We start from the raw sequence: 24,221 nt of genomic DNA, 5'->3' as shown, positions 1-24,221 counted from the left end.
CCGGTTTTATCCGAAACTTCCCCGGAACACTTCTAGTGTCCGAATATAGCCATCCAATATATCAATCTTTATGTCTCGACCATTTCGAGACTCCTCGTCATGTCTGTGATGACATCCGGGACTCCGAACTAACTTCGGTACATCAAAACTCATAACTCATAATATAACTGTCATCGAAACCTTAAGCGTGCGGACCCTACGGGTTCGAGAACAATGTAGACATGACCGAGACACGTCTCCGGTCAATAACCAATAGCGGAACCTAGATGCTCATATTGGCTCCTACATATTCTACGAAGATCTTTATCGGTCAGACCGCATAACAACATACGTTGTTCCCTTTGTCATCGGTATGTTACTTGCCCGAGATTCGATCGTCGGTATCCCATACCTAGTTCAATCTCGTTACCGGCAAGTCTCTTTACTCGTTCCGTAATACATCATCCCGCAACTAACTCATTAGTTGCAATGCTTGCAAGGCTTCAGTGATGTGCATTACCGAGAGGGCCCAGAGATACCTCTCCGACAATCGGAGTGACAAATCCTAATCTCGAAATACGCCAACCCAACATGTACCTTTGGAGACACCTATAGAGCACCTTTATAATCACCCAGTTACGTTGTGACGTTTGGTAGCACACAAAGTGTTCCTCCGGCAAACGGGAGTTGCATAATCTCATAGTCATAGGAACGTGTATAAGTCATGAAGAAAGCAATAGCAACATACTAAACGATCGGGTGCTAAGCTAATGGAATGGGTCATGTCAATCAGATCATTCAACTAATGATGTGATCTCGTTAATCAAATGACAACTCTTTGTCCATGGTTAGGAAACATAACCATCTTTGATTAACGAGCTAGTCAAGTAGAGGCATACTAGTGACACTCTGTTTGTCTATGTATTCACACATGTATTATGTTTCCGGTTAATACAATTCTAGCATGAATAATAAACTTTTATCATGATATAAGGAAATAAATAATAACTTTATTATTGCCTCTAGGGCATATTTCCTTCAGTGTCGAGTATATAGTTGATCTACCTCAAGATCGTATGTTGTGTATGATTCTAATGATCTAGCATATATCTATCGACTAGCCTGGCCTTGGCTTATATAATGTCCCGGAGGCCTAGGATAATAAGAGTCCTAGTCGGCTATGTCGATGAAGAGGAATCCTTGTCTTGATCACCAAGTCTTGTGGAATTTTCCTCGTATATGTCATGGGCTGCTCGAAGAAGCCCATTAGTGAACCACCATGGGGGTCCTCGGCCCGACCCACCTGGTCAGTAGACGACGTCGTAAGTACCCCTAGTCCAGGACACCGTCAGTAGCCCCCTGAACCGCTCTTCAAGTTGGGGATGCTCCTCGATTCTTCAGAATTGTTCTTCATCTTCAGTCATCGGTCTTGAAAATTGGTTCAACAAATCTTCCCATCTTCGATCTTGAGGATTGCCGAGCTAAATCTGAAGTGTTCACACGTCGGGCATCCGAGTAGCCCTTTAAGTCTCCGACCTTTATCAATGCCTTATTATTTTTTACGCCACACCTTGGGTTTGAAGTGTTTCCCGTGCGGTGGTGTCCTCTTTCGTCCGAGCTCCAACGTCGGACTGCATCTAAGGTGTCTTTTTCCAGCCGAGCTCCAACGCCGATCTGCATCCGAGATGTCTATTTGCAGCCGAGCACCAACGTCGATCTGCATCCGAGGTGTCATAAATTACCTCATTTTTGAAAAACTTTGAAGGAGTTCAGCCGAGCTTAATGCCGGAAATGCCCTCTATGGAACTAGCTACTTGCATCCGAGCTTTATGTCGGACTGCTTCCGAGGTGGTGCACCACCTCGGTCTTGGGCTGTTTTTTGTGGAGTTTAGTTCCGATTGGTGCAATTTATTTGCTGTATGATATATAGCCAGTAACCCTCAAGGTGTGTATTGGCCTAAAACCCGAGATGCACCTTAAAATAAAACCACTGATCCCAGTAGCCCCTGAGACTCAGGCCAATTTGTGAAATCAGCCCGAGGATCTATTCCTTGCTTGGCAGCATACTTTAGGAACAAAAACACGGTGTGCATAGTCCCTGAGACTCAGGTTGGGTGCGGCCGACCAACCTGAGGATCGTAATCTCCTCGGAAACTATTTTGCACTTTGAGTTTTACTACGTTGAATATATCAATAGCCCGTGAGACTTGGGTTGGGCACATGGCCGACCCTAGGATCGTATCTCCTCGGGAACTTGTTCAACTGTTGTGTGCGTTTGGACAACAACCGAGGTTCAGCTCGGCTGGAAGGATGCCGAACTTCGGTTCAGAAAAGATTTCCCGAGCAATACCATCACGCGGAACACCTCGATCCTGCCTCCTGAAAGGAAAACATAAAATAGGTTAAAGGTGTCATAAGATCGGAAAACCAAAAAACTTTAGTAAAACTTTACGTCCGAACTAAATCAAGTTTTTTGGTGCCAATCCGAAAATTGGTCTTAAAATTAGTTTGTGCTTCTGTCGTGCTTTAACATGACACTTATGATCTCAAGACTTCAAGAGGGTTAGCCTTCGGCTTCAACCTCCTATCCTGAAGGTGGAGTGCTTCTCAGACCAGTTTAGCGAACTAAAATCGAGTGGCTTTAGAGAGAAACCAGGCTATCCAGCTATTGACTACACACTCGAGTCAAGAAAGGAGTAGTACAAAAAGACTTTGCAATGACTAAGAAGAACATTTATTATAAAACGACTCATATAATTTTAAGAGCTCCTAGTTAACTTGGGTAAAATAAGTGTTTTTAACAAACAATGTTTTTGACAAACTAATTTTTTAACAAATAACTTTTTGTTTAATACAAATATAATACTTGGTCGAACCAATTTTTTTTAAAGATTGGAGGAAATTTGAGCATGAAAGGACTTAGCTGGTTAATGTGCTCGGTGTCGATGACGAGGTTTGGGCTTGTGGTGGGACGAAGACGTAGTCCTCGGCCTGGCCGAGGTCCCAGCCCCAAGCCCGAGGTAACCGACCGAGGAGCTCGGCTTGACGAAGTAACGACGCAGCACGGTCGATGCGGCGAGGTGAAGCCCCCGGTCCAGCTAACGTGATGAAGCTGGTCGGCTGGTGGCGCCGAAGTCCCTAGAGTAGGTTGATGAATAGATGACGAAGCCCCCAGTCCAGCCGAGGTGACGGAGCAGGTCGGTCAGGTGGCGTCGCAGCCGCTATACCGAGGTGTTGAAGCAGGTCGTCGTGTTAGACAGCGGCTTGAAGAAGCAACAACGAGGCCATGCCGACGCAGGGCATAACTTGTGACGCGGTCAATGCCGGCTTGATGAAGTGACTGCATGGCGATGTCGGCACGCCCGACCCGCGGAATCCATGGGGCGCCGATGTTGGTGATGATTTAGCCTTCGCAATGCCGAACTCTTGGTCGGCTCGCTGAGGTGATGATCCGATGAGGTTGACCTCGGCTCGGTGAAGCGACAACCTGTCTAGCACAAGTCGGCAGCCGTGGAGCAACGTTGTTGGTCTGGTATGACGCTGACGCGATGGTGAAGATTACCTCGAGAAAGGCTTTAAAATTACTGGGCACGTGTTTGAGAGCAAAACACAATACCCTAGATAAAATTTCCTTAAAAAAGGATGTCCGGAATCCCGTTCACAAAGAAAGATGAACTCGGGTCGGATTCGTATTCGCGTAGAAAACAAATCCGGAAATTGATCCACTCATCGGAAGTTTCCCGGAGTTTGAATGGTCAGATCGAGCTGAAATTTTGAGGGGTGGCAGATATAGGAATTTTGCAGTGGGTGAACAGTTGGATCTTCCAAAAGATGTCCAAGCTGGACGCTAGACTCGTCGCCCTAAACTCGTCCAGATTTGACAGGGCTCCGATAGATTGGAGTTTCCTGGAGATTCCTCCATCGGAACGCGATGAAATTTTACAGGGTTGTTCTAGACTCAATTCTGCAGAATTCCACCAAAGCAATTGTCAAAGAGAAGCTCGAGGAGGCGGCGGTGAATACAAATCCGTTGTACAGAAAAACAGCACGATTGCCCGATGATAATGTTGACGCTGAGTTCCCGAGCTCCATGGACGATTCCTCCATGATCTTGATAGAGATCGGAGTTGATGTTGATGAAGGCCCTCGTTCGATCATGACAATCTGACGTAGAGCACGGTCCTTGGTCTAGCTAAGGTGACCAGTCGAGCCTGCGATGGAGATATCGACGTCGCAATTGATTTACAGGCGAGCCATTGATCCTTTTGTTGACCTTACGGCGGAAATCTCAATGAAAGCACCATTGTCGGTGTCAAAACCGATAGACCTCAGGGTAGGGGGTCCCGAGCCGTGGATCTTGGATCGATGGGTAACAAGAAATTGTGTTTACCCTAGTTCGAGCCCTCTCAAAGAGGTAAAACCCTACGCCCTGCTCTTGTTTATATTGATAATGATGTATCGAGTACAAAGTTGATCTACCTCGAGATCGTATGTTGTGTATGATTCTAATGATCTATCATATATCTATCGACTAGTCTGGCCTCGGCTTATATAATGTATCGGAGGCCTAGGATAACAAGAGTCATAGTCGGCTACGTCGGCGGAGAGGAATCCTTGTCTTGATCACCAAGTCTTGTGGAATCTTCCTCGTATATGTCATGGGTTGCCCGAAGAAGTCTATTACTGAACCGCCATGGGGGTCCTCGGCCCGACCGACCTGGTCGATAGATGACATGGTAAGTACCCCCTAACCCAAGACACCGTCACGCGCGCATTGCGATCGCTCTCGGTCGTGCGTCGCGCAGGCCACGGGAGCACTCCTCTTTCTAATCGTTTTTTCATCATCTTCTCCCCCACACACGACGTGGACGCCAAGTGTTGTTGCAATCACTCCTTTTCCTCCATCTCCGAGGCCGCGCACCGCGCACCAGCATGATGAGCCCGTTTTGCTGCTATGGCGAGCCATGGCGGGAGCGGAGAAGACAACGAGGTGGGGGAGCTGCAAATGGCCGCGTGAAATGCTGGTGCCCGTCAATGGCACACTAGAACCGTTCATATGAAAGCTTCTATCGTTTGATTCGAAAGCTTCAACCGTAGGTATATAAAGCTGGTACCAAGACATTCTGCAATTGAAAAGCTACAATCATTCATATGAAAACTTCAACCATAGCTTAAAAAAGTTTCGACCGGACAACCGTTCAACTGGAAAAAAGATTCAACCAGAAGATTGATTTGGGAGGTGAGGCACTACGCAAACCCGAAAGCTGCAACCGGCTACGAGAACTGCTTCATCCGGCGGCGAAAAAAATTCCGACCATAGACGACAGAAGCCATGGACGACGACGAAAAGCTGCAACCGACTCCATTGTTTGCTACAATCGACTTCTTTTTTGCTACAAACAGAGGATGGCGAGCGTGGTGACCACACACCACCGACATGAACGACGGCGAGCGCATCGGCGAGCTACGGCCGTCTCCATCGAAGCTACAACCGTCATGCCAAGAGCTGCAACCGCACGTGCAGTTGTTGCATGGTGGAGCTAGTGCGGAGGGCAGCCAGCGAGGGTGGCGAACGGCGACGAGGACAGTCGACGGGGGCGGGACCGGTGATGAGGACGGCCGGTGAGGGACGGGCATCGGAGAGGGTGCGGCAGGCAAGATGAAGGAGAGCCAGATGTAAGGGAAATTCTTTCGTACGAGTGTGTGAGGAAGACGAAGGCATGCGACGGTTATGATCCACCTGATCGGATGGTTGCGAGCTGGCCGGCCCAAATTTGGGCCGGCGCGACGGCGCATAGCACCCGCCAATTGAAAAGCAATCCCGGGTTCTGATGGGGGTTTGACTGAGAAAGAGACTTGTTTTCACTCTCTAGGGGATCCCGACCCCAAACCCTTCCCCCTCATGGCGACGGCGCATTCGATCCGATCCATTCCCACACTTTCCCAGCCCCCGCCACCGGCGTCCGCAGCTCCGACCCCGCCCCCTTTCAGTACTCCAAATCGCTTGCTCGAACCCTCCTCCATGGGGCACCGCGATAGGGAGATCGGCTCCAAGCGAGCGAAGCTCCCGGCCGCCGACGGCGCAAGCGAGGACCGCCTCAGTGCGCTACCCGACGACGTTCTTATCGGCATCCTCCTCAAGCTCTGCCGCACCGCCTACGCCGCTCGGACCAGCGTCCTGTCCCGCCGCTGGCGCCACCTCTGGACCCTCCTCCCGGATCTCGACTTCACCGGCGACGCCGACCACCACCGCATACTGCCCGCTCTCGCCGCCCATCAAGCGCCGGTGCTCCAGGGCCTAGGCGCCTTCGTCGACGACATCTCTGCCGACTCCGTGGCGGCCTGGCTCCCCATAGCCGCGCGCCGCCTCTCCGGCTGTATACTGCTTTACAACGCTGTACCGCAGAACCAGGCCAGGGAAAGATGCGTCTTTGAGCTGCCACGCTTCGAGAGCACCACCTCTATCGTGTTCGACCTAGGATTTCCTGGCCTTGCCGTGCCGCATTCCAGCGTATTCACCCGCCTCGTCTCTCTCTGGCTGTTTCGTGTCCATCTGCATGGCCCGTGCGGGCTTGGTGAAGCTCTCTCCTCACCGCGGTGCCCATCCTTACGAGAACTCAAGATACGTGATGCCTGGGGTCTGGGTAACTTCACCATCCACTCCGAGTCTCTCCTGCAAATGGAGCTGAATAACTTGTATGGCTTGCAGCAGCTCATTGTAGAAGCAAAGGTACTTAAAGAGTTACATGTGAGTTCTTGCTTTCAGAATTATGTCACTGTGGTGAGTCAACCGGTTGCAAACATCTCAGCCCCTCAACTGGAATCACTCCACTGGACGGATGCTTATGATCCAAGCTCTGTCCAGCTTGGCGAGATGGCACATCTCCAACGTCTGGATACTGGTCACTTTTTTGTGTTTGGACATTATTTGGATGACTACACACCCAATCGCTATTGCTTGAGACTCTTGCAGCAATTTGAGGTCATGCACCATTTAAAGCTCTCGCTCATCTATCTGCTGGTGAGTTCATTTTTGTGTGGGTTATGTGCTAGCAAGTCAATATATAGCGATGCAGGCATGGCGTCTGAATGGAGGGGTATCTCATTTGGGATATCTGAGAATAGCCATTCCGAATTTTCACTTGTTTTGCTTTCCTCAATTCGATGCAACATATCTGAGGCTGGGAGCATCTCTTGGATGATGCAGTTTTTCTGCCTTTTAAGTATTTAGCATTATAATTATACTAGCACCACTGCACTTGTACATTTAGTTATTCAATGGGACATGAACTCCCAAGAGCGGAGAGGAGACCATTACCTGTGTGTTATTCACTTCGTAGAAAATGATATGCGTGTCCTTTTCTAACAGTTATTTTCTATTGTGACTTCCTACAAACCTACAGAACAAAGGTCACCATCAATACCTGATGGAGGACATGACAAGGCTCCCTAACATTACACTCTTGACCCTGGATGTAATGACAAAAGGACATTCATTTGGAGCAAGCTTATTCCATATTCTCAGGATGTGTACTGGTGTAAGAAAGTTGGCTCCTGTCTTTCTCGGAAAACCTAGCAATCTGGAGGTAACATTATTAGCAATCTATTTATCTACTTCATCCTTCCGGGTTTTTTAGTTCCCCTCGGATTTTGAGCCTAAATTTGACCAGAAATACGACTTACATGTACCACAAAAAATATATATCATTGGATTCATACTCGAAAGAAGTTTTGTAATGATATATTTTTTGTTGCTATATACCACAAAAAATATATATCATTGGGTTCATACTCGAAAAAAGTTTTGTAATGATATACTTTTTGTTGCATATAATTTATAACTTATCAGTAAAACTTCAGGTCAAAGTTAGGATCAAAATTCAAGGGGGGACTTATAAACCCAGACAACGAAAGTAGTACTTGAATTGCCAGAGAAACCACATAGCATTTCTTGGTACAACTATGTGTTGGAGCTGCTAGTTGCCCTGTTCTGAAGTGTTGGTTTGATACTGATACCCTGCTCCAAAGTATGTTCCTGTTGAAATATAGTACATTTGATGGGAAGTTGACTGAGTAATTTCATGACAGGATCAACCTTCCTAGCGTGGTTATGATTTAGGAGATAATGATTGCTTGGGGCATGTGCTTTTTTAAAAAAGGTTCCATAAAAAGGAAGCCTTAAGGTCAATTTAAGATCATCTGAAATTTGGGTTATCACTAGCGCAATACCTGAGGATTTATGTAGATTTTGATAATGTCCATACAAACCACTCTCTCTTTGTATAGAACAATCCTATTTTCTGTAATAGATCAGCTTCAAACTAATTTCCAGGTATCATTTTAAGTTCTTTTTGTTGACATGTCATATCTCAGAGAATTCAGTCTGGTACTTTCTGGTTTCATCTCTTTCTATGTTTATTACCAAATCATGTCAGTTAATCTTACTAAGCTAACATGCCCCTCATTTCAGGCACAAGTTACATGCCCCTCATTTCAGGCACAAGTTACATGCCCATCAGGTTGCATTTGTGATCAACCCCTAAACTGGAAAAGCGAGGAACTCATATTAAATTGCCTCCAAGAAATAGAAATCAATGGGTTTGGAGGAACTGAACATGAAGTTGCTCTTGTGAAATTGTTATTCAATTGGGCAGCAGTGCTAAAAAAGATGACAATAGCTTTCCATTACTCAATTCCTAAAAGGAAGGCTGAGGAGTTGGGCCGCATGTTACTAGGCTTCTCCAGCCCAGAAATATTGATGGACTTTTTGCATATCAAGTATTCTCGAGAAGGCGCACGCTCCACAAGGCTCCAACTTTACCGTTCTTTTCAGTTTTTAGAAGCTTCAGGTGTGGAAAATCCTAATGCTGGCATGTAGAAGAGTGGTGGTGAATTTGTAAAGTTAGATTAATGCATTTATGATTGGCTTGCACACAATGCAGGATGCCTTGTGGGTTGTGTGTTTCTCTGTTAGATGAGATGCACAGGGAGGGGGTGTGTAGCTTAGTTTCTGCTGTGAACTGCTAGCAAAGACTTCACCATCGAATTATTTTGGTAATGAAATATTGGTAGATCCTTTGTTTGTTTTTCCTTTTTCTGAACTTTGTGTGAAACTACGAACACATGATTTATTAACATTGTTCCTGAATTCGAGCAACATACATTTGTGAGACTATATTGAGGTAACTTGGCTTTAACTAAATTCAAATAACTTGGTTTCATGTATGAATTTATGGCTTTTATCTGCGAGGCGATTAGTTAATGGCTGTGTCATGGCCGAAGAACACAGGCTGGTCCAAAGTTTGTGTTAGTCATAGCTACATTGATATGTAAAAAACTTCCCTTAAATACATAAAAACATTGAAATGCTACCACGAGATCAGCTGTGATTTGTATTTGTTGGGTTAAAGTGTCATGGCATCTCTGATTAACGACAAGTATGAAGGAGTCATCATTGGGTACTTGTGATTTATGGCCATATTTGTTGTTTAATTTATACTAGAAGGGTTGAGCGCGCTGTGCTGCGCTGTTCATGTTCTTGTTTCTTAAAAAAAAATTACTCACTTTGTTTCAAAATATAAGGTGTATTAATTTTTTGAAACAAACCCTTTAAGTTTGATCAATTTTTTTATAGAAATGTATCAAAATTCATAATATCAAATTGATATGATTAAAGTCATCATGAAATGAATTTCCATAATTTTTCTGTCTAATATTGTGGATGTCAAAATTTTCTGCCCCAAACTTGATCAAAACTAATACCCCTTATATTTTGGAACTGATGGAATATTTAGTTTGGTGGGTGAGGGAGATGGTGGAGTGTGTTTTATTTTTATTTATAATGCATTGATTTGGAAGGCCTTTCGTCGTGTGATTATGTGTTATCCGTTAACCAGGTTGCATGTACTACATTGGTGCTACAATATCACATTGTGACGCTTCCTTTTTGTAAGTGGTGAGAGGGTGCGTGGGCTTGATACGTTTTTATAAGTCGGTTGGTGCAAATTGATTTGAAAAATCGTTGGCCTGATCAAAATCATAAACTAAATTGAAATTGAGTAGGTCAATTGAACGAAAGAGTTCAAAAATTAAGGAACATAGTGAATTGAATTGAATAGGAGAGCTCCTAAAATTTGGTGACCAAGTCAAATTGGATGATCCAAAGTTAAATTGAAGACCTCAATTAATTGTGAGGCCTTAAAGATTAGGAAGCATAGTGTATAGTATTAAAGAATTGAATGAGATAGCTTTGAGAAATTGTTGACCCAGTCAAAATCGGGTTATCCAATTTTAATGGGAGACCTCAATTGAATGTGAACTTTTTAAAATTAGGGAGCTTAGTGTTATAGAGGATTGGGTTAAGGTATCCTGTCATACTTGTTTCCCTCCCATCTAAAGACAATCATTGTTGCTAGTAAGGTTTTGAGGAGGATGCCACTCTCTTAATGCCTTTTAGAGCTAAGATTACTTGGGAGTGATATTATGAAAGTCTTGACAATTACTTCGTCCGTTTGAAATTACTTGTCGCTCAAATAGATGTATATGTAGTATAAGCTTTTGAGAAGTAGAGTTCGTGAATTGGTGAAAGTCAGTGTCATATGTATATGTAGATTCATACATTTCTTCTCTGATTTAATTCGTTAGCTCTGTCTGAAAAGGACAGGAGCATGGTAGTGGTGAGGAATGGAAGCATTCGCATTAAATTTGTTCAAATATCGGTTCTGAACCACCAAAATTAACACAGCTCCTTCAAAAATGGTGAGAGAGGAGAAAAAGCATTTCAACATGGGCTTACATCACATGACTTTTTAACAACTTATTACTCTTCATATCCTGGTTACAGGTATCAGTTGCTCTTCATATTTTAAGAGAATTGCATTACACGTTGAAAAACAATTGTTCGGATCTCAGTTACATCATGCAGCATCTGGCTGTTACACAGAATAGATAGGGTCTTCAACTCCTAACAAGTTGTATGTATTCATCAACAAGAGTTTGTAGCTTGTTTTCCCTTGTTCAAGTGGGCGTCGCCTTGTCATTTCTCGTTCAAGTCTCGCTCTCTGGTGAAGACCCGATTCTGCCTGCCGCCGCCGCCCTCTTGACCGGGCTCGACTCGGAGTTGCCGGAATCATCGTCGGAGCGCTTCCTCTTGAGACGATCAGTGGAGAGAATCTGCTCCAGCACATAGGGCGGCAGGTCCTTCCTTCGGGCGTGCGAGACGTCCAGTTCCATGCCAGGCCTCCAGAACGCGTACGTGTACACCTCGTCCTTGAACTCCTGCGTCGTCAAGCGAAGGTCGAACTGCGGCGGCTGCTGCTGTTGCTGTGGCGACGGTGCCGGCTTGGACAGTCCCACGAAGAAGGAGGACAGGCGCCGCCGATCATCATCATGGGGCTTGGCGGCGTAGGCGTGCGGGTGCGGATGGCAGAGCAGCATGCCGGCCGTGGCCATCTCGACCCTGACCACCAGCTGCCTCAGCCGCGACTCCACCCACCCCTTCCACTCCCGGAGATCCTCCTCCCCGCCGGCCACCTTCACGTCCACCTGCAGGTAGCTCTTGTACGCCTTGAAGAAGTTGAACGGCCTGAACAGCGCGTCCCACCCGCCGGCCACGGCCATCTCCTGGCAAACCTTGTGCGCCGCCTCGAACTCCGCTGTCATGGTTCGCAGGGTGGCGCGGGAGACGTTGTAGCACGAGTTCATGCACGGGTATGCCGGCGTGATGACGGGCATGAGGTGGCTCCCGTCCCGGGGGTTCCTCCGCGGGTCCCACACGGGGAGCCCAAGCGGCATCTCGCCGCCGTCGTCGTCGTGCTCGATCTCCCGCAGCATCACCGGGTTGGGCCACTTCCACTGCGAGAAGACCCGGAAGAAGCGCGGCACGAGCATGCTGGGCGCGGCGTTGGGGTAGAGCTGGCACACGCGCGCCACGAGGATGGCCCACCCCACGCCGCCGACGAAGCCCATGGCGTTGGAGTAGATGCCCCTCGCCTTGGCCCAGTGCTTCACGCAGCGCAGCGTCGTGCGGAAGGCGCCGGCGTCCGGGACCAGCCGCAGGATCTCGTCGGCGACGCGGACGCCGTTGAGGCTGCGGACAGTGGCCATGTCCAGGCCGCAGAGCACGGAGCGGCCGCGCAGGTCCAGGTCCATGGGCACCGCCGGGAGGCAGACGCTGGCGTAGAGGAGGTCCACCTGCACGCCGCGGAACCTCATCTTGATGACCGGCACGTACGCGCCGGGAACCAACTGTAGCTCCGTCACCGCCTCGGTCTCGGCCAGCACGCCGCCCAGCACGTCGAAGAAGTCGTGGTGGCGGTCAACGTAGGCGGGCCCGACGACGAGGGCATCGATGTCAGCGCCGCGGCCATGGACGCCGAGGCGGTACGAGCCGAAGGGGAGCAGCAGGGCGGTCGCATGCTCGGCCATGCCGTCGGGGTACTCTCGCTGAGTCGTGAGCCGCTTCACCCAGCGGTCGACGATGCCCTGGAGGTCGCGCAACACATCCTCGCGGGCAGCCGTCTCCTCGGCGCTCTCGTACAGGCCAGCTTCACGCAGGTGCTTCTCGAGCTGCGCCGTGCTCTCGTGGTCCGCCGGCGTCGGGCCAACCAGGAAGATCGGCGAGGCCATAGTCTAGTTTGTGGGCTGCTGATAGGGCAGAACTAAATCAATCGACTTGAACGAAGATGCAGAGAGCTCTTGCTTTTATCTGCGTGGTGATTTATATGAGAGAGGGAGAGGACATTATAGTCGAACTCGGATTCCAGTAAAAGAAACGCGTGCGATTGCAGCGTTGGTTGCAGTCCGAAGCCGTCTCCGGAAACAGCTCGTTTGCCGCCGGCAGGTTTTGGTTTCATTTGGTAGAAATGAAACGAAAACAGGCAAATTTGATAATTTTGACCTCGGAACGAAATCAAATCACAGAATGAACTGGCCGTTAAATTATTTCACACGGCTGACTTTTTTGTGTGGCGCCCGACATAAGTGGAGATCTCCATATACCCATGATTTGCGTTGTAGGGTGGAACCCTAAGTGGAGATCTTTCACGAATTAGAGAGGGAATCCCCAAGAACAAGAAGAATAGAAGAGAAAGAAAACACTCAATTGACTAGATCCAATCACACATATGCTAGATCCAAGAACATACAAGGGTTCACAAAGATTCAAGAACAATAAAGGAAAAATACAAGGTACTAGTTCATCTCAATCCTATGAGGAGAGAGGTCTTGATGATCCTATGATGGGGATCCTTCCCAAGATGGGGGCTTGATATCCACTAGGGATCTTCTCCTAGGAGGTCTTGATCTTCTAGAGGAGTGGGTACAAGGAGCAAAGCTCACATAATCATCTCATATACTTTGCTATCTCTAACAAATGGTCTAGGTACAGAATATGTAGGTAGGTGAATGGAGGGGACGAAGAGGAGGCCCAGCAGCAGCTCATAGCCGTTCATTCTGATGGGCCCGTGCGCACGGGGTAAGTTGGACCCGTGCGCACGGGGGTCCCGTGGGCACGGTACAAGCCCGTGCGCACGGGGTGCTCCAGCGCCAGCTCCCTGTGTAGCCCGTGGACACGGGGTCTCGGGGGCCCGTGCGCACGGGGTCACCTGGGACTTCATGTCCAGCTCCTGTTGGGTTCCTTCTTTCTTCATGTGGGCTTGGGGTCCTTCTCCTTGGCCTTCGGGAAGTGTCGGTGTCAAAACCGGCGGATCTCGGGTAGGGGGTCCCGAACTGTGCGTCTAGGCCGGATGGTAACAGGAGGCAAGGGACACGAAGTTTTACCCAGGTTCGGGCCCTCTCGATGGAGGTAAAACCCTACGTCCTGCTTGATTAATATTGATGATATGGTAGTACAAGAGTAGATCTACCACGAGATCAGAGAGGCTAAACCCTAGAATCTAGCCTATGGTATGATTGTTGTTCTGTATGTTGTATCGACTAGCCTGGCCCTGGTTTATATAATGCACCAGAGGCCTAGTGTTAACAAGAGTCCTAGCCGAATACGCCGGTGGGGAGAAGTCCTTGTCTTGATCGCCAAGTCTTTGTGGAATCTTCCTTGTATGCGGCAGCTGTCCGAACTGGCCCATGAGTATACGGCCATGGGGGGCCTCGGCTCAATCTAATAGATCGGGAGACGACGTGGTGAGTACCCCCTAGTCCAGGACACCGTCAGTAGCCCCCTGAACCGGTCTTCAAGTTAGGGACGCTCCTCGATTCTTTCGAGCTGTTCTTCATCTTCGGTCGTCGGTCTTGAAAACTGGTTCAACAAATCTTCTTTATCTTCGATCTTGAGGATCGCCGAAATGCATTCGACGAGTTTACACGTCGGGTATCCGAGGAGCCCCTTTATGTTTCCGGCCTTTACCAATGCCTTGTTATGTTTATGCCATACCTCGAGTTTGAAGTTGTTCCCGGGTGGCAGCGTCCTCTTGCGTCCGAGCTCCAACGCCGGACTGTATTCGAGGTATCTTTTGCAACCGAGCACCAACGCCGGACCGCTTCCCAGCTCTAACGCCGGAATGTATCCGAGCTCCAACGTCGGACTATGTATCCGAGCTCCAACGCCGGACTGTATATCCGAGCTCCAACGCCGGACTGTATCCGAGGTGTCGTAAATCACCTTGGTTCAAAGAAGTTTGAAGGAGTTTAGCCGAGCTTAATGCTGGAAATGCCCTCTATGGAGCCAGCCACTACCGCCCGAGCTTTATGCCGGGCTGCTTCCGAGGTGGTGCACCACCCCGAATGTGGGCCGATTTTTGTGAATATTTTTTATTGGTGCAATTTATTCTCTGCCGAGATATATAGCTAGTAGCCCTTAAGGTGTGTATCGGCTAAAATCCGAGATGCACCTGAAGGATGACGTAAGACCGCTGATCCCAGTAGCCGCTGAGACTCAGGTTGATTTGCAAAATCGGCTTGAGGATCAAGTCCAAGCTCGGTAGAATAATTCGGGACACTAAAAGCGGCGTGCTCAGTCCTCGAGACTCAGGTTGGGTGCGGCCGACCAACCTGAGGATCAAAATCTCCTCGGAAACTATATTGCACATAAAATTTTCTGCATTGGCAATGCAGTAGCCCCCGAGACGCTGGTCGGGTGGTAACACCAGATCAGGGGATCAATGTGCCCCTTTAATATTTGTAAATAATAAGCCCGAAGCCCAGTAGCCCCCGAGCCTAATGCGGGCACGGGTGGCCGAATTAAGGATCAATATCCATAGTAAAATCACAAATTATGTGTAATGACTCTATGTATCCAAGTACTTTACATCATTAATGCTCAGATCCGCATTGTACAAAACTTTGTTGACCGACCATCGGCTTCCACCACCTCGGCCAGTAGCCGAGAAGTGTTTGTCCTACTTTATAAAGCCTTTATGAGGGCAAAGATTTACAACAAACAAGGCAATCTGGCCAGACGGTTTTATAAACAAAGGTACACAGAGAGTTATATTACTGTTTAACAGACAAAATATCTTCCAAAGAAAATAGTCTCGCTATCGGTTCCTTTCTTTGGGTTGTCATGCTAAGCATGATCATTAAACCTCAGCTCTAATGTGAGAGCAAAATATTGAGGATTTAGTTTGGGAGGCCAGTTAATAGCCCCCGGTAGAGTTCGGCGACAGTCGGGGTCAAGCCGTAAACACTTCGGCCAATGTTATGAATGGCCCATCATTTAACATAGTCATCGGATCGCTGACCAGTTTACGCTTATTGTGAAAGTCAGTTTTCGGCTTTCTTCACTGAGGTGCTTAACCATGTGAGCTGGAAGCACAATCACAGTGGTTCTCCCTTTGCACGCCTAGCCGAACAAAACGGAACGTAGGAAGCAAGTGCAGGAGCCGGGCAACCCAATTATTGACCGAAGACACAATTCGAAACCGATGCATATATAGCAATATCTGAGAATGTTTTTGCTGAATCCCTAAAGGTGTCCGGTGTTGCACTGCGAGACTAATGCTGGAAAAGCACAAATAGTTTAAAAGTGCCAAAAAGCTTGGAAAACCAAGAAACGTCAGTAAAAACATGACGTCCGAACAATATCAAGTGTTCGGTGCCAATCCGAAAGTTGGTCTTAGAAAAAAGAAGTGCTTCTGTCGTGCTTTAACATGATACATCCTATCTCAAGACTTTGAGCGGGTCAGCCTACGGCTTCAACCTCCTATCCCGAGGGCGGAGTACTTCTCATCAGGCCAGTTTAGCAAACTAAACTCTAGCGACTTTGAGAGAAAAATTAGGCTCCCCAGCTAGTGACCGCACACTCGTGTCGAAAAAAGGAGTGATAAATAATAATAATAAAACTTTGCAACGACTAAGAAGAAGAACACTTATTATAAAACGGCTCAAATAAACTTAAGAGCCCCCAAGTGACTTGGGTAGAAGAATGATTGCATGTACCGAAGTACTTATATCATATCTATGTTCAACCGAACTTTAAACGCGTCTTAACTGACTGTCAGCTTCTCCCTCTTCAGTCAAGGACCGAAAAGTGTTATGTACTCCATCTGTCGAGAATATTGACGGTGTTTCCAATAACCAGGCAATCAGGCCATAAGGCTATAACAGACAAAGCACGCTCAGGGAACTTATGCTATATTACCGTGAAGTGTAAGAAGCATCTTCGAAGAAAATAGTACCCCCACCGATACCTTTCTTCAGTGCTCATTGTTATTATGAGACTTGTGCAATAAATTTTTTGTACTCATGAGTTCCGTTGTGTGCCGACCATCATTGAAAACTATAAGAGCGCTAGCTTTCGGCTTCACCCAGTCTGAGGTCCGGCTCGGGTGACCCGATCATGACAATCGCAGAGGTGCTCCCTTTACTCCCTAGCCGAACAATCGGGAACGTAGGGGTAAACACAGGAGCGAGGCAACCCAACTTGCAAATCGCTTAAGTCAATATGGTGCATATTGTGGCGTAATACACGAACAAGGAACGAAGCCGTACAAGTATAATCATATGCAAGTGGAAAAGCTTCATGAAGGAAGCCCCCAAATGAATTGAGTATTTGAATTTATGCGTCACAAACAAAGTTTGGACAAGGAAATTTTTTACAAGAAACTTTTTTCCAAGAAAATATAATGCTTGGTCGAACCGAACACAAGTTAGAAATTAAAGCTTTGAGCATGAAAGCGACTTAGCTGGTTAATGTGTTCGGTATTGATGACGCGACCCGAGCTTGATGCGGGGCAAGGTTCCATCCCCCAAGCTGGTCCCGAGGTGGCGGAGCGGAGAGCTCGACACGTCGAAGTGGTGACATAGCACGGTCAATGTAGACCGACAGAGTGACGCCGAAGTCCCCGGATCATTTTCCTGTGCACAAAAAATGGTGCAAACCGGAGATAATAGTAATAATGATAATTAAAAAAAATGTTGCATAATAAATAATTTATGCAAAGTGAGGAATAGAAGAAATATGGCCTGGCGCCGAAGTCAATGTCGATGCAGGGGGTCGGCGTGATGTAGTAAAGGCGTGGCAAAGCCTGAATTCACAGGTCGGTCCAAGCTCCGGATGCGGTGTTCGCCGGACTATGTACGGAAACTGATCAAACCACCACGCGACCGTCGTTAATGCGGTCACCATTTGATAGACCTGTGTACATATCATGGACAAACCAGAGTAACAATTCCTTGGGAAAAATGAACCTAAACAAGCAAAAAATACTGGGATTAATAGCACCTGATTTATTTGTTGTAGCAATCCGAAGGAAGGTGATTCCCAAAATTGGGATTCGCTCCGCGCACCCATTGCCTTATGGGCGATAAAACGACGACATGGCAATGCTGGTAAAGGTTGACTCGCCGAGGCAAAGCCCTCGGCCCAGCTAACGTGACAGAGCTGGTCGGCTAGTGACGCCGAAGTGTCCGGAGTAGGTTGATGAAGAGATGGCGAAGCCCCCGGTCCGGCCGATATGTCGAAGCCTCGACGTCAGCCGATGAGTCGAAGTAGGTCAGCGTGATGGACACCAGCTTGAAGAAGCAATAGTGCGGCCCTGTCGATGCAGGTCGTGACGTGGTCGATGCCGGCTTGATGAAGCGACCGTGCGGCGATGCCGGTATGCCCACTCCGTGTAATCCGTGGGGCGGTGATGTTGATGATGATTTATCCTTCGCGATGCCGGATTCTTATTCGGCTTGCCGAGATGATGATCCGAAGAAGTTGAGCTCGGCTAAAGTGACGACGTGTCCAGCGCAGGTCGGCAGCCGTGGAGTAATATTGCTGGACTGGTTTGACACCAGCATGATGTTGAAGATCATGTTCAAAAGATCTTAAACTTAGTGGGATGTGTTCGGGAACAAAACACAATACCCCATACAAAACTTCCTTCAAAAGGGATGTCTGAAATCCCGTTCATAAAAAAGATGAACTTGAGTCGGATTCGTTTTCGCGCAGAAAACATATCCGAAAAGTGATGCACTAATCGGAAGGTTCCCGGAGTTTGGACGGTCGGATCGATCTGAAATTTTGAGAGGTGGTAGATATAGGAATTCCGCAGCCGATCAACGGTTGGATCTTCCAAAGGACGTCCGAGCTAGAAGCTGGACACCACGCTCTAAACTCATCCAAATTCCCATCCAGATTTGACAGGGCTCCGGTATATCGTGGATTTCCAGAGATTCCTCCATCGAAACTCGACGAAATTTTCCAGGGTTGTTATAGACTCAGTTCCGCACAATTCCACCAAAGCGATCGTCAAAGCGATATTCGAGGAGGTGGTGGCGGCAGATACGAGTTCGCTGTCCAAAAAACAAAGCACGGTCGCTTGAGGGTAATGTTGACGTTGAGCCCCCGAGCTCCATAGATGATTCCTCCGTGATCTTGATAGAGATCGAAGTTGATGTTTGATGAAGGCCCTCGTCCGAACATGGTGATCCGAACACGGGGCACAATTCTTGGTCGAACCAAGTGACCAGTCGAACTGGTGACGAAGAGGCCGAAGTCGCAGTTGATCTACAGGCGAGCCATCAATCCTTTTGTCAACCACACAACGGAACTCTCAATGAAAGCACCAATGTCGGTGTGAAAACTGGCGGATCTCGGGTAGGGGGTCCCGAACTGTGCGTCTAGGCCGGATGGTAACAGGAGGCAAGGGACACGAAGTTTTACCCAGGTTCGGGCCCTCTCGATGGAGGTAAAACCCTACGTCTTGCTTGATTAATATTGATGATATGGTAGTACAAGAGTAGATCTACCACGAGATCGGAGAGGCTAAACCCTAGAATCTAACCTATGATATGATTGTTGTTCTGTATGTTGTATCGACTAGCCTGGCCCTGGTTTATATAATGCACCAGACGCCTAGTGTTAACAAGAGTCCTAGCCGAATACGCCGGTGGGGAGAAGTCCTTGTCTTGATCGCCAAGTCTTTGTGGAATCTTCCTTGTATGCGGCAGCTGTCCGAACTGGCCCATGAGTATACGGCCATGGGGGGCCTCGGCCCAATCTAATAGATCGGGAGACGACGTGGTGAGTACCCCCTAGTCCAGGACACCGTCAGGAAGCTTCCTAGCTGCTTGGTGGCGGTCACCCTCGTACCTAATGATGCACACCGATCCACGGTGAGGTAGCAACCAAGTCCTATGGATATTCATGTAAATCTTGAAGAGGAGCCGGTTCACCTTAAGTCCGGTAGGTCCACTTGGAGCTTGATGTGCTATGAAGGTGTACATGGTGATGTCCGTAGGATGCTCCGCATCATCCCCTCCCCCTTGGAAAGATCCGACCTCGGATCAAAATCCAAATCACCATGGGAAAGAGATGATGGTGTCTTGTAGAAGTGGACGATCACCAAGCATCCGTCATCTTGTAGTTCCAAATGTGCACTCTCCAATGTCGCACCGTCTTGTGATTCCTTCAAAAGGAGCACGAACAACAAACACTTGGAAAAACAAATGTGGTTAGCATTAGTGCAAAACCAACTATTCAAGTGGTGATTCACCGAACAAGTGTCGTCATCATGCATAGCATATGATGTAACAAAGGATTGTGATATGGCATGAAAGCTCATAAATTGAGCGAAATCAAGGACATCCTGGAAACAAGCATGTAGATGTGAGGTAGCGATGCAAATATGTGTGTCAAGAGAATAAGCATCTACCTCAAACTCATAGAAAGCATGCATAAGGCGCTCAACAAATGGTCTATGGTATGCATATGAAGCATCCACTACACCAAATATAATGAGATGTCTAAACACATGGGGAAAGTGCAAGACAATCCGAGCATAATGTGCATATGGTGTAGTGAAGATATCATGGCACTCAACACAAAGGAAAGAGAAATTGTTCAATACGTGTGAGGCAACCAAGTCAATCATGTGGTGCAAGCTAGTAATGCGAATATGCAACATACTAGAAGGAATCATGGCAAGCATGTCATGTGTGCAAATAGTGGGCATGAATAATGCACATGACATATCACAAACATGAAAACAAGATATGAGCAAAACATCATCAATGTATTGGCGAGAGGGCATATGTAAATAGCAATGGGGCATAATGACTCTCCCAACACAACAAGCATCAAAAGCATTGGGCACAAAGAAATCATGGCAATAGCTACTAGGATCTCCACCAAGCATGCAAATACACATAGAAGTAGTATAAAGATGAATCACGGGTAGATGCAAGCAAGGGTCACAATTGCATGGCAAAGGCATGGAAAGAGGCATAGCGTGCAAAGTGAACACGAGAAAATGGGCATAACGTAACAAGTGATATATAACCCAAAGCCGTGTGAGAGCCAAGTAGAAGATATGTGCGTAGTCGTGGCGCAAAGTGAGCGGTGGTAAGGATAGTCCACGTGATCCAAAATCATCGTTGCTCTCAAGGGCTCGTTTCATCAACTCTTGGGATTGAGAGGTTGGCGAGTATATGTGAGTACCTACACACAACAAAAACAAAGGGAAAATTGTGTGTGTGTGGTAGATGTACACATCATCCATCATGATGCGCATGTGCTTGTGTTGGTTAGCACAAAATAACCAATGCTCAAATAAATGAGTTGCGTGATAGATAAATATGTCATCCATCATGAGAGGTTTGTTGTTATGTATAGCATAATGAAGACTCAAGTTGTGTAATGCATCATGGGAAATATCTAGAGCATTGTTATGCATGGAATGCATTGGTGCAAGCAATGATGAGAATCATGCAAAGTATGGAATGCATCAAAATCTTATAATATGTATGATAAAAGTATGGAGGTCTCCTCATGAGCAATATTGGAAACATCATATGGAGAAAATGGATGACATCCAAAATAATGCATATCCGAAGCTAGGTGGCTATGGCATGGCATATGAGATAAATGATGCAAAGGTAGCATGTCAATATCATCACAAGAGAAACAAATGCCAATAACCACAAGCTTGCCATCTATGCCATGTATGCAAATTGAGTTTAATTTAATAGCATATGGATAGTCACTATGAAGAGATTGCAAATATGACATATGATTGATCTCATGCATAGCATATGACAAGTCAAGCGGATTGGCAAACATGATGTGACCAAGAGAATTATCACAAGTGATCCTATGCAACATGGCATCACAACTAATAGACTCCACATGGCAATCATCAAACTCATCATAAATGGGTAAATCATCGCATGGGTAAATCATACTAGCATGAATCATGACAATAGGGGGATCAACATCATGCAAGTAATCAATGTCATGATAGTCCACTAGTGGGACTAGAGCATCACCTTCACCTATGCTACCTTGTTCATTCCAATCAAGTGGTGTAGGTGAGGTGGCAAAGAACAAATGGTGGTCATAATCTTCATCTTGATGGAACCATGTGGGGGGTGCATCATAGTCCATCATGGCCATCGTCATGTCCAAAGGAAGGACGGAGTCATCGAGGATTGACTCGTCATCATATATGGGACCTAGCACCAAAGGAGAAGACATAATAAAGGGAGAGGTTAAGTTGTTAGAAAGCAAAATGGCCTCATATGTCTCATCAACTACCTCACTCTCTCTATGTGGTGCCTCACTCACTCCCTCAAAATAGGTGCACTCAAACTCACATATGGTGGAGTCACTCATCTCACTCAAGTGGGGGGGGGGGTTGTGGCTTTCCTCACATGGGAGTTGTGGCAACTCGTCATATATGGGGCTAGTGGTGAAGTCACTCTCACTCTCAATATGGTGGCGCAAGTCACTCAAGTCATCATATGTCGCCGTGGTCGAAGGGAAAATCCCATGCTCAACCATCTCCCTTGAGGGGCTTCCGAAGATGGAAGTGTCGCCCTCGCTCATAGTTGACCGCCTTGGACTTGATGATGTCGAAGTAGGCGTACTTGTCGGAGGTAGGCAAAGATGCCGTACGTCGAAAGGCGAAGATGCCTTGATAACACTTAGCGAAGATGCCGAAGTGGTGGTAGTAGTCGTAGCTCTGTCTTGGTGGTGCTCGTCTCGCGGTCTTCTCTTGTACTCATGAAGGTTTTCTTGACGGTGCCGCGTGGTACTTGCATCTTGTGGCCGTAACGAAGACTTGCGACTTGAGCGTCTCTGCCGTGAAGATGAAGAAGAGGAAGAAGACTTGTAGTTGGCCCACACGTGTCGGATGTCATCCAATTGTGCGTCCAACTTGGTGTCGATGTAGTCCCTTGTCCGTGCTTCGCGTTGGTGAATGTCGACAGTGAGTCGCTCAATGCCTCACATTGCTCGTTGTAGTCCGAAGATGGGCGGGTGATGTAGTTGTTTGCGCCGTCATTGTCGTGGAAGACCGGAGATGAAATGCCTTGCCTATCCATCACAAGACTCGAGCAAATGTGAGTGGAAGAAAGGAAAGAACTAGACCAATGTACCTTATCTAATGTTGAAGATGGATCAATGATCACTCAATAATGTAACAAGGAAATAGCACAATTGGTACCGAATCTTGTCAATTCTCACACCTACACAAGTAAGGCTTATGGTGGAGCTCGGTGAGGATAGTGGCACAAAAATTTGATGCAAATTGTTAGCAAGAGTCAATAATGTTGGAAAAGATTCACAAATTCGCAAGTGAAACAAGTAGACCAATAGCAATAGATGGCACACGGAAACACACACACACGGATAGATAAATGGGGTCGTGCAACCAAGGAATGAGCACAAAATGTGGAATCCACGGGAAACACTCGTGTTGCACAACTCAAGAGAGACGCTAGCACGATTGCTCAATAGGCGGATACGACACTTGTGCACAACCTATAAGATGCAAAATGTATGAGCTTTCTATCCCAAGTATGCTATGTGTATAATGTTCCGGTGTTCTTCTCAAGATGGTCCAAGATGATCGGATATGACAATATTATGTGCAATGTGGTATGATGCTATGTCACTTGCATACAAGCTCTTTGCTCTCTTTTCTTTTGCTTAAAAGCTTATTCTCTCTTTTGATATGGCCACTATGCGAAATGCACAAACCAAGATAGCGATTTTGTATATGCGGGAACTATATTGTGAAACAAGAGATGATATGATACCAAGATGATACCAATATGATATGGTATGTATGCAATGGAAGGTACGGATCACTAATGTGCACAAGTAACATTGCCGGCAATACTCAAATGGCTAGTCTTGATAGGCAAGTGACACAAAATGGGCTAAGGGTTAACAATGTAATGGCAAGAATGTACAATGAAGGGATACCACGATACCAAGATGATATAGAGGTTACCATTCTTGCTTACAGTTAGTGTCGGTGTCAAAACCAGCGGATCTCGGGTAGGGGGTCCCGAACTGTGCGTCTAAGGCGGATGGTAACAGGAGGCAGGGGACACGATGTTTACCCAGGTTCGGGCCCTCTCGATGGAGGTAATACCCTACGTCCCGCTTGATTGTTCTTGATGATATGAGTATTACAAGAGTTGATCTACCACAACATCGGAGAGGCTAAACCCTAGAAGCTAGCCTATGGTATGATTCTATGTTGTCCTACGGACTAAAACCCTCCGGTTTATATAGACACCGGAGGGGGCTAGGGTTACACAAGGTCGGTTACAAAAGAGGATGCACTACAAAAAAATACACTTCCGTGATGATACGTGTTTGTCACAGTAGGTCACGTTTTTTGTCATGCATGTACATCCATGACAAATTTATGACAGAATCAAGATAGTCATACCTGTGCTGTCGTAGAAGTGTTCCATGACATTACCAAAATTATCATCACGGAAGTGTCCACTTCCATGACGATAAATCGCGTGTCACAGAAGTGCTTTCGTCAAGGGTGACCGACACG

General features: G+C 47.0%; 2 protein-coding genes across 4 annotated transcripts; one reads left to right on the top strand and one right to left on the bottom strand.

Annotated features, from left to right (window-relative positions):
- The first annotated feature begins 5,755 nt into the window (after window positions 1-5,755).
- LOC119355353 (putative F-box/FBD/LRR-repeat protein At4g03220) lies at window positions 5,756-9,070 on the top strand. Of its 3 annotated transcripts, none has more exons than XM_037622144.1 (3): window positions 5,756-6,709; window positions 7,383-7,565; window positions 8,450-9,070. In XM_037622144.1, the coding sequence occupies exons 1-3, from the start codon at window positions 5,882-5,884 to the stop codon at window positions 8,855-8,857; spliced, it is 1,419 nt and encodes a 472-aa protein (XP_037478041.1). In that variant the 5' UTR covers window positions 5,756-5,881; the 3' UTR covers window positions 8,858-9,070. The 3 variants fall into 3 exon arrangements, with proteins under 3 accessions (XP_037478041.1, XP_037478040.1, XP_037478039.1); XM_037622143.1 differs by having other exon boundaries at window positions 5,756-7,000; window positions 8,477-9,070; XM_037622142.1 differs by having other exon boundaries at window positions 5,756-7,000.
- A 1,955-nt stretch (window positions 9,071-11,025) lies between these two features.
- On the bottom strand, window positions 11,026-12,606 carry LOC119359574 (nuclear poly(A) polymerase 4-like). Its single transcript, XM_037625710.1, has one exon. It carries the CDS (start codon window positions 12,604-12,606, stop codon window positions 11,026-11,028), a length of 1,581 nt encoding a protein of 526 aa, XP_037481607.1.
- Window positions 12,607-24,221: the final 11,615 nt, after the last annotated feature.

The sequence above is a fragment of the Triticum dicoccoides genome, chromosome 2A (assembly GCF_002162155.2).
Source record: "Triticum dicoccoides isolate Atlit2015 ecotype Zavitan chromosome 2A, WEW_v2.0, whole genome shotgun sequence".
Taxonomy (NCBI): Eukaryota; Viridiplantae; Streptophyta; class Magnoliopsida; order Poales; family Poaceae; genus Triticum; species Triticum dicoccoides.
The sequence above is the reverse complement of the archived record's forward strand: the minus strand, read 5'-3'. Positions and strand labels throughout refer to the sequence as shown.